Genomic DNA, 16,332 nt, shown 5'->3' with positions numbered 1-16,332 from the left:
CGGAACTCCACCAATCTGGATGTCTACCTCAGGGCATTTGCCTACAGCACGTTCTAGAAAACGGTCTTTGGTTAGGATGTCCTATGAGCCTTTTGACTTGCCTCGCATTGCCCGGCTCATAGCAACGGAGGGCTCCGGTTTCCCTGAACCGCAGGACTTGGCTTAGCATTAGAAAGTCTTCCTGAGTCACATAGTTTATTGCAATGTCTGACCATGTGCCCAACCCCCTCACACTGCAGACAAATTGGCTGTCCATCATCAATATACTTCAGCTATATTTTGAATCGAACACCTTTGGTTCCCTTCTCTGAACTAGCATTTTGCATTGTGAGCTCACGGACTGCATTGGTTAGCTCACCAATAGCATTACCCTGCTGTGCAATTATTTTAATTACTTCCTGCATAGTGGTGATCAAGTCAGTCTGTGCATTACTAGTCGAGTCTGTTTTTTTCAGAAACCTCGTCTGGGCCGCCACCCACTAGATTCCTGTTTCTCCCCACATTAGTACTGCGAGGCCGGTCTTGAAGTGTCTACATCATTGCCTCTTCTCGTACATCAAACAGGCTTTAGTCAGGCTTCTCTCTTATAAGCCTACGCAATTCACGTCGAAGGGTGGAGTCACGTACACCTTCAATGAACTGGTCTCTAAGTGCTAGCTGTACATCAACTACAATGTTAGGAGACTGTTGAAGAGCAGGATTAAGCAGCTGTGAGCGCGCATGTGAAGAATCCCGCAAGTCTTCCCCATCTAACTGCCGGCGCGCATGTAACAGTTGTGGAGTAGTGCGTCTCTCTCTGAATACTTCCCTCAGGTATGAAAACAGATCACTGGATTGCTTGACCTGTCCACCCACCCGTAACTTAACCTCCTCTAGAGCTGACCCCTTTAACTGTGAGAAGATGAAGTCTACCTGCTCCTCCCCATGTAGACCCCTTGCTCTCATCGCCCGCACCACCTCTTCTATAAACTCATCAACAGTGTGAACATCTTTCCCTGGTTCACCACTAAAAGGTGCCTTATTTTTCTCTTGGAATGTAAACAATAGACCTTGGTTGAGCATCACCCACGTTAGCAATACTTGACATTACAGCATCATGTTTTCTACCCAGTTCCAAAATCTGTGACTGCAGTTGTACCAAAGGGTTACCTCCCTCATCAGACATGGAGGCAGCTGGGTTGTCCCCATAATGGCTGGGACCAGCCCATGGAGCAGCCACACCCTCTTCCTCTTCTGACATTTCAAACTGTCGCCTTCAGTGTCCTTTCTGCAGCAAGATAACAGTCACTACCAGTTGCCTCTCAGTCCAGCAGTTTCTCAGAGGGAGACGTCCCGTGGTCCTCTCTTCCCGCAGTCTATGGCGATACCTCTTGTCCTGGAACACCAGCCACGTGCCACCCTGCTGCGTCTGGGACACCTCACGGCAGTCGTCGCACCCTCTGATCCCGGAGCTGGAGTCTTCTTAGCCACTACTGTTGTTTCTATACGTATTATCCCTGTCCAACTATGACCTCAAAATTAACCGGGGATCCCACCGCTGCCATCAAAATTAGTGTGGTTTAATTAAAAGGATGAGACCAGACACAAAGATACATTTATATTTGATGTGGGTCTTTTATTTCCCCGACTGCACTCTTGGAGTACAGCGTTAATTAGTCAAATTTTAAAAGTTACAGATCAATTTACAGCAAAATTAAACAATTGCTTTTTACTCGATTTAGGATTACATAATAACAGGACTGACAACTGGAAACACTATATTCGAAAGCTACATAGAAAAACAACAGTAGTGGCTTCCTCTCCCATATCAGTACTCGGCCTGTGTCCTCGGACCCACACACATGGAACTCACGGCAGCTTCTGTCTCCCCTCTAAATGAGGCAGATGCATACAACTTACCACCATGTCTCTAAACAGTTACCAACCCCAATTACAAGGTGATTCAGCATTCATTAGTAACTTCTCCCGCTACTTACCCTGACCCGTCGTTCAGGTCTTTCCTTTCAGCGCAGTCTGGATGCTAAATGCTAACGCTCTGTCCACAGCAGCCTCTGATTCCCGCTCTGTATTTCCACATCTTACGTGAACTCCGTGCTCTCGCGTAGCTCACGCTTCACTGTTCTTAAAGTGACAGTACGCCTAAAATAAAAGCAGCATCTGTCACTAACCCTGCACGTAAGTCATATCTATCAGGTACAGTACAGAAATCTTCCTACCCCCACTTCGCCTGGCTACATAAAAACAGTCAAGGAAAAATAATTATACCGTGAAACTGCCAGAATCTTAAAAAATACCGTGATACAAATTTTTGGTCATACCGCCCAGCACTATATGACTTTCTCCTAATTTCTATTTGTTTCATTTACAGATTCAAAGTTCAAGATCCACATTCACACTATTCTTTGCAAGTAGGATACCAACCTTTTTTTACGGTTTCTTTTAGAATTCAAGCTGCCTTCTCTCTTTGTTCTGGGCTGGTTTAGTCTTTGTGATGTTGGTAACAGGACCGTATCAGTCCCGTGTTAGCTGGTTTAGTCTTTGTGATGTTGGTAACAGGACTGTATCGGCCCCGTGTTAGCTGGTTTAGTCTTTGTGATGTTGGTAACAGGACTGTATCGGCCCCGTGCTAGCTGGTTTAGTCTTTGTGATGTTGGTAACAGGACCGTATCAGCCCCGTGTTAGCTGTTTTAGTCTTTGTGATGTTGGTAACAGGACTGTTTAACAAATTTAAAATGTTATGTGAGACTAAGATTAATTGAAAGAAAATAGGTGTTTTTGCACTTTTCCAAGCACACTATTGGCTAATATCTACTTATACGTCATCCAAACATAGCCGCCCACTCTATTTGCTTGAAAAAGTAACTTCGACAAAGTTACGATAAACTAAAAGTGTGCAAGAATTCCGAGTGGCAACAGTTCTTTTTCATTTGTTAAACTGTAGAAGTTGTTGACATAAAAGGGGTCCTTTATAATAACTGCACGCTATGAATCAGTAGTATGAGTAAACTCTTAATAAAGCATTGTTCCTACATTAACACTCATTAGTATGCAATTCATAAACGGTTATAAATGTTTTAATCTTCATTAATAAGCTTGTCTATTACCAAGCTGCTGTTGGCCCACGGCCTAAAACGTGTTAAGTGCTGTTTCCCCATCGATGCGTTTCCCCCTTACTAAACCTGAATCTGTCACGATCAGGCTTTGCTTTGTGTGTTCTGTGTGTTTTTCTGTAGCTCCTCACTCTACCTGTCGGCCACTCCCTCAGCACCAGTCCAACTCCCTTCACCTGTCCCTGATCGGTAATCAAGCTCTCCCTCATCAGCACAACACTCCTCACCTGTTCAAACCACTTTATAAACCCCTGTCTCTCAGCCACTCACTGCCAGGTCATTGTTTGTGTTCATGTCTACCCGCCCGCTCTTGCTCGTCCTGTTCCCGGTTTCCCCGTCTGCCTGCCCTGCCTCGTTTCCCTCTGGATTTTCTCTCTTGTCTTGTGCTTGGACTCCCTGTTGTGTTGGTAATTATTCTTTTTGTGTTTAATAAAATGCCTGCTTCACGCTACTCTGCCTGGTCTGCATTTGAGTCCTCCACCATGCCCCGTGACAGAATCAGCACTTATGTGTATATGTACTAGGGCTACATTGTACTTTTATTTTTCTATTTCTTTCTATTTTGAAATAATAGTATGAAAAAAGTATTAGTAAGAGAAAGTCACGGTGATACATTATGGATTTGGGGCCCTACTGTGGGCATGGGGCCCCTAGCACTCACACCGCCTGAGCCGTATCCACACGATCATAATGACATTTCTAATCCAATATGCTGAAGTACAGAGAACACCACGAAACAATCTGTGGCTGTCCTCATGGGCGGCATTCGATGTTTATGTATGGTGCAGGTAGGTGAAGTAGATGGGATTTGTCTCTGATGATGTCGTTTGGTGCTCTTGTTCATATCGTGTGTGTTGCTCGTGTCTAAGTTGTTGTCCATCTCTCCAGGTTACTACATGGGGATGTGTATCGCTGCTCCAGAGAAAAACCTGGGATACATTCACCAGGTCAGTCTGTCTCCCTGTCTGTCTCCCTGTCTGTCTCCCTGTCTGTCTCCCTGTCTGTCTCCCTGTCTGTCTCCCTGTCTGCAGATTTGTGAACACACTTGGATTCTATACACATGCATTACACTTTAGTCCGTTCCCAGTAAGGCTGCAAGTTTATGAACAGAATGACCAACACAATTTTTCATTGATGATTAGATTGTACTTTCACATTTAGATGACCAGCACTGCTTTCTCTACTTCATTCCTGCTCATGTACAAATCTCTGCGTCAGAATAAGACGATGCAGCTCCTACAGGAGAAATCAAATTGTACCAAACTTCTGAGCCAAAATACCAAATCAACAGAGCACTGCTTTCACTGTCATGTGGTGCTACATTCCTGCTAATGAACAAACCTTTGCATCAAAATAAGTCTTAAAACAGGGTTCTTCCTCACCTGAATTAAGAGCATTTAGCATTTATGAGCGTTTTGCCCATAAAATAAACTGTGTATTACTCTTCTACTCTCGACTGCATCGGCAGCATTCAGGAGGGTTTCTCACAGGCTGTTGTTGAATGCTTTGTACACAGTTTGATATGCAGCGGAGTTTGAGTGTCAATATTGCAGTCGATCAAACATCAATATTGCAGCTGCTCGTGTTCATTTAATAGTGGGAAGTCAAAATTGTGATGAACAAAAACTGTTTTGTCAAAATCAGTGGCTGATGCTGAGGACTTCAGGTGAAGTCTTAAATAGAGATGTTATTTGAACAAGACTTAAAATCAGGCTGGAATGAGAGAAAAGAGAAAATGTGCATAATATTGTCTATATAGTTATGTTCTAGGTATGAGCAGCTACATGAAGGAAGTGCACCAGTGACTGATGTGAATCACAGCTGAACTCTGTTCATTTGTTTGTCAATTTCCATCACAACTTCCCAAGAACACAAAAGCTTCTATATAGTTTATCCTCCTCTGTGGAAATAACCCAGTTCCACCTGCCATATTTTCACCAGATTTTGGTTTCAGTTGGGACTAAAATCATTTTGACAAACAACTCAGCAATGCATTAAAGGGACAGTGTGTAATTTCTAGGGGGGATTATGGGCAGATTTTGAATATAATATTCATAACTATATTTTAATCGGTGTATAATCACCCGGAACTAAGAATCGCTTTTCGTTAGCATAGAAAAAGCCATTTATATGTACATGGGGAGCGGGTCGTCTTCCACAGAGTCCACCATCTTGCATCGGCATGTTTCTACAGCAGCTCAGAACAGACACTGGCTCTAGTGAGAGCCTTTCACCTTCTGTTATCTGAAGGTAGCGATGCGTTCAGAAACCCGGGATTAAACGACCCCGGTGCTAAATTAATAAAGATGTCATAAAGATGTAAATATCTAATAAAGAGGACAGAAAGAACATGTCTGTGTTCTTTATAAACTTCACTCAGAAATGTTATTTATTTATTTACATACATCGCCGGACTTGAGGCTTCAACAGGCCGTCCACAAACCAATGGGTGATGTCATGATGACTCCGTCCTCTTCTTATATACAGTCTGTGTTTGCAACCTGCCATAAACTACTAGATGCCACTAAAACGTACACACTGTTCCTTTAAGTGCAATGCACTGTATCTTCTTTGAATAACCATTAAGGGAGAAAAATGATATTCTTTTTGGCCAATATTTGTTTTGTCATAATGATATTTAATTTCAGTCCAAACTAAAGTTAGGGATTTTATGATGCAGGGCTTTGAGAGATTTTTTTTTTTTCCATTTCTACCTCAGCATTAAAATGTATGATCTTTGACTGACATATGTCCTGATGAAGTGTGGAGCATCTCCGGTGTTTTCGGGGCCACCTGGTTGTCGGTAGTTCTTAAATATTGGTCTCAGCTGTGTTGTTGTGTCTCACCAGGTGAGTGACAGCTGGAGAGCATTTCTCCTCCTCTCTCTCTGCATCCAGTTGACCAGCTGGACGCTTGTCATCTACTGGTCTCGGCATCACTGGCACAACCACCCAATCAGCCGGGCCCTGCAGGCCCACATACAGCCTCCTCACCCTGGCTGGGGCTCTGTGGCATCCAGCATCAACACTGAGTTCAGACGCATAGACAAGTTTGCTACGGGGGCGCCTGGAGCCAGAGTAATTGTTACTGACAGCTGGGTGTTAAAGGTGAGTAACAAACTGTTTATTGCCAAGTACGTTACATACAAGGAATTTGACTAGTGCCTACTGGTGCATAACAATAAACACAGTGCAATAGTATGTGACATCATTTAAAATAGAAAAATATTAACATTTTACAATACGGTAAACAAATAACAATACATTAGTTGTATATTGATAAAGAAAAGATGTGCAAGGGTGTGTAACTAACAAATTGTTCTGGGGGTGTAAGAGTCAGTGGGGGTCCCGGGCTTTGTTGATGAACCCAACTGCAGATGGAAAAAACTGTTCATGTGGCGTGAGGTTTTGGTCCTGATGGACCGCAGCTTCTTGCCAGATGGAAGGGAATCAAACAGTTCATGTCTAGGGTGAGAGGGGTCGGCTACAATCCTTCTTGCTCGCTTCAGGGTCCTTGAAGCGAATAAGTCCTGGAGGGACGGCAGATTGCAGCCAATCACCCTCTCAGCAGAGCGAATGATGCGCTGCAGTCTGAACTTGGCAGTGGCTGCAGCGTACCAGACCGTGATGGAGGAGCAGAGGATGGACTCAATGATGGCTGTGTAGAAGTGCACCATCATTGTCTTTGGCAGGTTGAATTTCTTCAGCTGCCTCAGGAAGTACATCCTCTGCTGAGCCTTCTTGGTGATGGAGCTGATGTTCAGCTCCCACTTGAGGTCCTGGGTTATGATGGAGCCCAGGTCCTGGGTTATGATGGAGCCCAGGAAGCGGAAGGACTCCACAGTGTCGACGGGGGAGTCACACAGGGTGATGGGGGCATCTGTGTTTTCAATGTTTTGGTGCAAACTAGATGTGTCCAAACTACGACCATGTGCTGGCTGACACCTTCATGTATATGGTCCAGGAGTTCTTTTTAAATTACACCTATAGTTGGCCTGCTGGCTATATTAAAATGCAGTTCTTAATGTAAACACTAGGTGTCATTGTCACTATATGTGTAGATTGCCAGATGCCATCCAGGAAGTCAATCTCCTGTGGGAGAAATTGTGTTGAGTTCCAGCTGTTTGGCCGTGACAGGTGAGCAGAAAGGAATGATGTTCATCAAAGTTAGGCAGTCTGAAGGAGAAGCCCTTGCATGTATTACACCTCAGGAAGCACTCTGCACCACAGCCGCCTAGCTGGACCCCTGCGGAATCAGCAGGAGTTTCAGGCTTTCCTCCACCACCAGCTCCCCGTCAGAGTACTACAGGGGTTTACAAAAATGATCAAATCATCTCACTGCAGAGTCGGGTGCTCAGCACAGAGTGCTTCATTTATTTATTTATTTTTCAGGGACAATGCACACTAATCAACAGTTGCACTGTAAGTGAGCCAGAGTTAGCCAGAGAGGCTAATTTCCATCTGCTGTCCCTGGCCAGATGTTTTCCATGCAGCCTAAAATAACAAAATCTCAAATTGAAATGGAGTTAAAATTCATAGAGAAACAGACAGCAACGTATAGACAAAACCGAAACACAGCAAAAGAAAAGTGTACGACATTAAAGCAGAGCAGACACAACAGGTTTCAGCATGCGTCACGCAGAACAGACTCACCTACAGGACAAGCACATATAACACTGAAGCACTTAACATACACATCAAAAAAATGGAAAATAGCAACACTGATCAAGACAAATGCACATATAGATGAAACAAGCAGGCAGGACAGACAGTACATCAATGCTTGCACACCTGATTGGCAACAAGCCATTTCTTTAAGTTATGCTTGAATGTTTGGTACGTGTTTTGTGTGCGTATGTGTGGTGGCGGAGAATTCCACGAGTGAGCTGCCTTCACAGAGAATGTAGACTTACTAAACGAGCTTGACCTATGTGGAATGACACAATCGCCTCTTGAAGCAGATCTAGTGAGTCTGCTGCTTTGAGTGCTTTGTTTAATAAAATCACTAAGTGGAGGTGGGGCCATACCATGTAAAATTTTAAAAACCAGACACACATCAGTGAATTTAATGATGTTCTCCCAACTCAGGATATGGTGTTTGGTGAGAATATTGCAGTAATGGTGACTTTTGGGTTTTTTATCAAGTGTTTTTAGGGCTTGTTTATGGAGACTATGAATGGATTTTAATGTTGTGCTGCTGGCTTGTGCCCAGCTGGTTAAGCAGTAGGTCAGATGGGGGATAATCATTGCATTAAAATACAATTTTGCAGCTTGCATGGTTAGACAGTGTCTTATATATCTAAAATTCATGAGATTAAATTTTAAGACATTTGTCACATGTTTTACCTGTTTTTTAAAGGAGAGATTAGAATCAATAAAAATTCCTAAATACTGTAATGTATTTAAAATCTGACACTACCTGTAGCCTCTCACCAGCAACATAAACATCTGGCTCCAGTGACACTTTGCAAGCCCTCTTTGTGAAGAACATACAAACAGCCTTGTTAACATTCAGGTGAAGGCAGGAATCTGCAAGCCATTTAGTTACATTTGTCATTGTGGACGTGAGTTTAAGTGCAGCTTGTTCTTTGTTCTTTGCGTGCACATAAATCACTATCGTCAGCGTACATTTGAATATCGCACCCATCGCAGACAGCCGGCAAATCATTAATGTATAAACTGAATAGTAAAGGTCCTAAAATAGAACCCTGGGGTACTCCCACGTTAGATCTTAGAGTAGATGATGTAACATCACCCACTCTGACACACTGGGTTCTTCCTTCAAGGTAGGATTTCAGCAAGGCAAGAGACTCTTGGGAAAAGTTAAATTTTGACAGTTTGTTAATCAGGACATTGTGATTAACCGTATCAAAAGCCTTCTTCAGGTCAAGAAAAAACGCTGCTACTACACCCCCTTTATCCATTTTAAGCTTCACATTCTCTAAGAGGAAGCTGTTGGCTGTTTCAGTCGAATGATTAGCCCTGTAACCAAACTGCATAGGATGCAGCTGATATGGAGAGCTGTTGAGATGTTTAATGAGTTGCTCTGCAACACATTTTTCATCAATTTTGCAAACGGCATGGAGGATACTGATTGGCCGATAATTGGAGCCATCGGTTAAATCGCCTGACTTAAAAATGGGTGTTACTATGGCTGATATCCATCCTTTTGGAAACACACATTGCCTGAGAGAGTTGTTGACAATGCTTGTGAGCAAGTGTGCCTTTATGTTTCTTTAGAAAAATATTGTCAACATCTTTGGCCCTAGAGTTCTTGAGTGAGCCTAGAACTCTGGTGACAGTAGGTTCAGAGACTTCTTGAATAGCGAAGCATGGTTGACCTTCATTTACTGGTGGATCAAATTGACCAATACTGGAGCTTCGAGTTAAAGCTTCCACTGAGTTGATAAAGTATGAATTGAAAGCTGTACAAATTACTACTTCATCTTGTGTAAGGCACCCGTTCACATTAATTTTAAGTTGCTTCTTTGAATTGCTGTTCTGTTTGTCTGTCAACTTCTTTATATTATCCCATATTATTTTAGAATTACCTCCTGCTTCATCAATGATCGTAATAAAAAAATTAGCTTTTGCTTTTCTAAGTTCTTTCATTACCTGATTTCTCAGCATTACGAATTTCTGCCTATCATTTCCTAATTTAGACTTGAGTCCCAATTTTAACGCATAGTCCCGTTTTTTCATTAAATTCCAGATGTCACTATTTAGCCATGGAAATGTGTTTTTTTGATTTTGTTTAATTTTGGCTTTTTTAAGGAAACTGTTAATTGTGGTCTGTATTGTGGATAAGAAAATGTTGCTGTCTTCCTCCACACTTGCACCTGTTGAACAGTTGCTCCAATCAATTCTTTGTATAGCATCCTCAAATGAATTTTGGTCACCTTTCGGTATTCTTAATTGATAAGCCTTTCTGGTGCAAGACATACTAAAACGTTTCTTTGTAAGTTTTCTTGTTAAAAGTATCAAATTATGGTCAGACATACCAGTTACCATATTGTGTGTTTTGATCATTCTTTCAGGTTTATTGCTAAAAATCAAATTAATCTGGGACTGAGAAGAGTGGGTTATCCTTGTGGGTTTGTTCACTAACTGGGTCATATTAAAGCAATCAATTGTACGTTTTAGGGATTTTCTTCCAGACTTATCATCCCAATTTACATTAAAATCACCCATTAATATAACCTCTTTGTCAAAGTCACATTCCTTTAACATGGAATTAAGCTGATCGTAAAATTCACATTTGGACGACGGTGGTCTGTAGAGACATATAAGAGTAAGAGACATTTGAGATGATAGTGACACTTTCAGACCAATACATTCCAATTTGACATCACTTGACCACTCAATCTGGCTGCAGTTAAGGTGTTCTTTAATGTAAAACATTACTACTCCTCCTTTACCACTAGATCTATCTCTTCTAAATATATTGTATCCACATACATTCAAAGCAACAGAGGGCGAGTTTATATGTAGCCAGGTTTCTGAGAGACATAGAAAGTCCAGGTTTGAATCCACAACAAGTTTTATTTGATCCATTTTAGGCAAGAGACTTCGAATATTCAAATGCCCCCCAAACAGTCCTTTAGGTCTTGCGTGCGTAAGAGCACCCGGGCATGATTGACCGTTTTGAAAAGTTTATGTTTACATAATCTTTTATGATAGCTGGATTCAGGCCACTTTGTTTCACTTTCGTTGTTACAGCGCAATGTTCGGAGTTTTCAATTTGTTTTGAACAGGTATCCATATCAGCGTGTGAGTTAGTCAGTGGACTAAAATGATTGACAATTGAGTTTGTATTATCAATGGGTAAAATGTCTCCTCTGTCGCAGTATGTGATGGTGTTGTTCTCAGGACTCACCCACTTGTTGGTGTTGATCCGGACGCCAGACTGGTTGGTAGCTGGCATACTGCTGCTGGGACCTGGGTGTAGCCTAGTGGTAGCTGGCATGCTGCTGCTGGGGCCTGACCCGGTGGTAGCTGGCATGCTGATGTTGGGGCCTTGGTGTAGCCTGGTGGTAGCTGGCATGCTACTGCTGGGGCCAGGGCCTAGCCCAGTTGTAGCTGGAATGCTACTGCTAGGGCCTGCGATTAGCCTAGCGGCAGCTGGCATGCCTCTGCTAGGGCCTGGGCCTAGCCTAGTTGTAGCTGGCATGCTACTGCTAGGGCCTGGGCCTAGCCTAGTCGTAGCTGGCATGCTACTGCTAGGGCCTGGGCCTAGCCTAGTCGTAGCTGGCATGCTGCTGCTAGGGCCTGGGCCTAGCCTAGTCGTAGCTGGCATGCTGCTACTTGGGCCTGGGCCAGACCTGGTGGTGGCAGAAAGTTTGTTTCTTCCATCCAGTAGTTCACATTTATCTGGATGAAGAGTAGAGCCACCAATGCATTGCTGTTGATCAGTAGCCAGCAGTCCCAAAGGGAAAATATCAGTTGGTTCCTTCCTTCCAGTACAATCATAGCAAACTTGCACTGATTCATGAAGATAATCCTTGGACACAGGACTTTCTTGGTCTAGGATAAGGTTTGCTAGTGGACCAGGATTCAGTTGTATATCCCCACTTAGTAACAGCAGAAACAGTAGAGTGCTGTAAACATACCTTTGTTTGCTTCTCTTGGTGTGTTGTTTGCTGTCTCTACTAGAAATTCCATTGAAATGTTCTTTCTGCCAGAAAATGGAATAAACAGTCAAATATCCGTGTCCAAAGAAATTCAATCTCGGTGAGTTATTCAAAAGTGCAGATTGTCCAGGAGTAATTGATTGATTTCCAGCCAGACAAAGGCCTTGAGCAGGTGGAACAAGCAAAAACCACAAGCAGAATAACAGTGTCCAAACACCTCCATTTTCTCTGTAGCTTTTACTTGATTCTTGTCTTTGATTCAAGTATTTCTTTGATTTGAAGCATTTTCGTTGAAAAGCATCGGCTAAAACTGATATAGTCTGGAGTAAAATGTTAAATAAGAGGATTGGTGTGGAGCCCAACACACCACACCTGTCCTCGGCGGCCATCTTGATTGTTCATATTCAAGCTCTCTTGTTAGTTAGTATCTTAAATGAAAAAGCACATTGCCCTGAGTTATATACTTTTTGCTCCATGTGCATTGCAAGTCAATGCAATCTCCATTAACATCAGCTGTTTGCTCCATATGAACAGGACTGTGCTGTCACGGAATGAATTACAATAGAACAAGTGTTTGAAACAGTTAGTTTAAGGTTGTTCCTTCAGTAGTTGTTGAACTATTCCCCGCTAATGTTGCATGTTCAATCAATGAAAGTGATGTTGTGGGACTCCCATCATTCAGTGCTTTACGTGCAGTGGCCCAGGCACGCATGAGAGTGTGTGACACACACATCCGTGGTAGTGTGGTTTTTCACAATTGAATATTTATTATTAATTGAATATCAATTTTTTTCAACACTGAAAAAATGCTAATGTTGCTCTGTGTCTGCAGCATGTTTAAAGGCATTGAATGTTCCATAAAGAGTCGTCCACCACACTTTGATCAGTTTAATACCCACCTGTGACACGTCCCGTTTACGTTTCAAATCTGAAGTTTTCTAAATTGGCAAAATAACCTAAAAAATAACATTGTTCATCCACATGCCTGACCATCTCTGTCCTTCTGTAGGTGACCACATATCACGTCTACATGGCCTTACAGACTGAATGTCATGTGACAGTGACAGAGTCCAGGCAGCACCAGCTGACTCCAGACTTAGCCTCCCCAGCACAGATCTTGACCCTGAGAGTGGACAGCATCAACCCTGCTGTCAGACCCTTTGATATCAGGTGTGTGTGTGTGGGGGGGGGGGTCTTGAGCTGTCAGGAAGAAGCGGCATATGACATGTCACTTGCCCACTGTTTCCAGGCTCCTCTCTACAGAGTATGCAGAGCTCAGGGAGAAGCTCCACGCCCCCATCAGAAACTCTCCCAATGTAGTGATCCACCAGACCATGAGTGAACTCTTCCTGGAAACATTCCGAGCTCAGGTGGACCTCAATCAACCGTACACACTCCCCAGTGGACAGGTACACTACTGTCTGTGTGTTTGAATCCCGACCACAGGATCACTAAGAACATGCAAAAATGATTCAGAAGAATATTGTCTCTCCATACTCAGGAGGTGGAGCCATGTATAGGCTGTATGCAGGTTCCAGCAAACAGCAAGCTGGTCAGACTCTGCCAGGCAGAAGGTAAGAGAGAGAGTGTGTGTGTGTGTGTGTACCTTTTTATTTTCTTCCCAGGTACCGATACCAAGTTCATATACAGTTGTGTGAAAAAGTGTCTGCCCCCTTCCTGATTTCTTGTTTTTTTGCATGTTTGTCACACTTAAATGTTTCAGATCATCAAACAAATTTAAATATTAGACAAAGACAACACAAGTAAACACAAAATGCAGTTTTTAAATGACGGTTTTTATTATTAAGGGGGGAAAAAAATCCAAACCTACATGGCCCTGTGTGAAAAAGTGATTGCCCCCTAAACCTAATAACTGGTTGGGCCACCCTTAATAATAAAAACCATTTAAAAACTACATTTTGTGTTTACTTGTGTTATCTTTGTCTAATATTTAAATTAGTTTGATGATCTGAAACATTTAAGTGTGACAAACATGCAAAAAAATAAGAAATCAGGAAGGGGGCAAACACTCTTTCACACAACTGTATATGTACTCCAACTGTACCATCCCAAAGTCAGTGTAAACTGTCAACAATTCAAAATGTTAACCTTTTACTCTGTTATTGTCATCTAAAGTGGTAATTTGCATAAAAACACAAGATTCAAGTCATTGGGAAACATGATTGTATTTGCTTTGATAAAGACAGTAGTAGTTTTAATGAGGTATTCTAAGCTGCTTAGAGCTAGGGTTAGGAAGTTAAACAGGTCGAAATTCACTCTCTAATATCTATTTTATAGAAAGCATCTCTTTAAAACAACTGGATTTATTCAGGTTTTTCTCCAAAACTGCATTTTACAACATTGCATTTGAGCACATCATGATACCGTTATAATTGACCTTTGCCTACTACTCATTTAATGAATAGAGCTTCAGTAGATAATGTAGCTTATTGGAACCACTGGTAATGTTATCTCGCCAAGCAGCGCTGTGCTTCCCACTGGCTGCTAACAGCTAATGCTAACTAGCTCTCCTGCTGCTGATTTAAGCACAAATGTATTGTTCACAGTAATTATCAAGGGAAAATAGGATACATGAGAGTGAGGGGCGGACAGTTATTCTTTTTACCTGAAATGATTCTCACCGGCTCGGTTCACAAAAAGGATCTAGTCACTCCGTCTCCTCTCAGCAGATCCTGGCCTCTCAATTTGCCAAACTATTGTGGTGTGAGGATAGGGCAGAGGGCTTCCTCCGAGAGACCTAGGCTCCCCTGTGCACAGTTTCAGGTTCAAAGCTGAAGAGAAGAGGAGGTATTGAGTTCCGGCGTTCGAAGGACCAATTTATGTTGGTAGTAGAGCGGGTCGTCCTTCAATTAGAAGGTAGTTCGATCCCTGGCTCCTCTAGTCCATGTTGACGTGTCCTTGGGCAAGACACTTCATCCCAACATGCTCCCGTAGGCTGTGCCTGCCGTGTATGAATGGGTGAATGATGACATGTAGTGTTGAAGAGCTTTGAGTGGTCAGAAGACTAGAAAAGAGAAATACAAGTACAGTCCATGTACCAGTGTAACCGCAGGTGTGTAGCCTAAATGAGCTGATGCATGATATTATAACTTGATGTCAGATCAGTGCATAGACTCGCATACTCGCCGATACCCGACCCAGTATTTGAGGCAGTATCGGAGGCATTTCTGATACTGGTGTTGGTATCGGAACAACTCTAGTGTGTTAGTTGATTAATGTGACGATGTCTTGTGAACATGATAGTCCTGTCTATTCCTTGCCTGTATTTGTCTCGCTTTGTTTTCCTTATTCATAGCTGTTCTGTCCTTCTGTGTGATTCTAACTGTGACCCTGTGACTGCTGTGTGTTTATAGCAGCCGATAACGAGTCCGAGTGCCAGCAGTGTTTCTGCAGACCTATGTGGTGTCTGTCCTGTCTAGGTCGATGGTTCGCCAGCCGCCAAGACCAGCAAAGACCTGAGACCTGGTTGTCCAGCAGAGTCCCTTGTCCCACCTGTAGAGCCAAATTCTGTATACTGGACATCTCTGCGGTCCACTGAGACGACTAAACCGATCCAAACAGACTATTCCCGCTCAAAATAATGTGTGTTTATGAGCAACATTCAGTAGCAAGCTTCTGAGAGAGAAGCAGTGGACAGGACATCGGACTGAACTTATTCTGTGCTTTCAATAAGGAGTGATCATGAAAAACGCTCTGATAAATTGTTTTGAACCTCAACATGCTGTACACGGCATGATCAATGTGACACTCTGAGAGGAATGCTTGTTTGGGGTTTTACCCCGATCAGATAAGAGGGTTGATATCAGTGACGCTGGTCTCTGTGTGTCAGTAAGGCATCCACAATGTGTTTAGGTTTGCATAAAGACGTCCAAGTGAACAATGAATAAAGATGCCGACTGTATGACAAGAGCCTGTATCACTGTATATCCACTTCAGAATGCTCTGATGAGCCAACGTACAACTCACTCACTCCTACTCTACATCAACATGTAAAAGCAACTCAAGTGATCACGTGGTTATTCACAGGAATAGCCAATCACAACCAAGGATTCAACTTGCATCATGTGTTCAGTGATTCATGTTATCCTGCACAAGTAGAAGCAGAAGTGTTGATACTTCCCCATGACACAACTTAAAGGATTTGAATTTGGGTGACAATGGAAAAAGTTGATGATAATCACAAAGCCTTTGTGTATAAAAGATATTTCATGCAGTTAAGATCAGATACAGTTGCTGCATTATGGGCTAGGCCTGCAGGCAGCAGCAGCCTACTGCTAATAACTAGCATTCCGATAGAAACACAAACTGTTCTAGTGTTCTTATATTCATGACTTGAGCCGAGACAATAAGGCACACAATGCAATACAAAGAGTCAAAACACCAGATTAGAACTTTCTGAAATATTATGTGGAGGTACCAAATGTATTGGTTAAAAGGAAAACATAAACTAGAAACTACTACTTCTGAATAAAGCTTGGTCATTCCTTAATTGGATATTGTATTAATAGAAACTGTTTTAATTTACATCCGGCTCTACATCAAAATATACACGACAGACGATCATGAGCTATA

At 42.6% G+C, this 16,332-nt stretch overlaps 1 protein-coding gene across 3 annotated transcripts in view; it reads left to right on the top strand.

Annotated features, from left to right (window-relative positions):
- Positions 1 to 15,876, top strand: part of tmem129 (transmembrane protein 129, E3 ubiquitin protein ligase) — a 28,848-nt gene extending 12,972 nt beyond the window's left edge. For 2 of the 3 annotated variants that reach the window (XM_031878420.1, XM_031878422.1), the window contains 6 exons: positions 3,999 to 4,057; positions 5,960 to 6,217; positions 12,749 to 12,909; positions 12,989 to 13,148; positions 13,241 to 13,313; positions 15,114 to 15,876. In XM_031878420.1, the coding sequence (XP_031734280.1) occupies positions 3,999 to 4,057; positions 5,960 to 6,217; positions 12,749 to 12,909; positions 12,989 to 13,148; positions 13,241 to 13,313; positions 15,114 to 15,298 (896 nt within the window). In that variant the 3' untranslated portion in view covers positions 15,299 to 15,876. The remainder of the gene's footprint in view (positions 1 to 3,998; positions 4,058 to 5,959; positions 6,218 to 12,748; positions 12,910 to 12,988; positions 13,149 to 13,240; positions 13,314 to 15,113) is intronic. The other variant, XM_031878421.1, reaches the window with a different exon arrangement.
- Positions 15,877 to 16,332: the final 456 nt, after the last annotated feature.

This window comes from Anarrhichthys ocellatus, unplaced genomic scaffold (genome assembly GCF_004355925.1).
Source record: "Anarrhichthys ocellatus isolate YVR2014 unplaced genomic scaffold, GSC_Weel_1.0 scaffold177, whole genome shotgun sequence".
Taxonomy (NCBI): domain Eukaryota; kingdom Metazoa; phylum Chordata; class Actinopteri; order Perciformes; family Anarhichadidae; genus Anarrhichthys; species Anarrhichthys ocellatus.
Note: the sequence above shows the minus strand (reverse complement) of the source record. Positions and strands in the feature narration are given on the sequence as shown.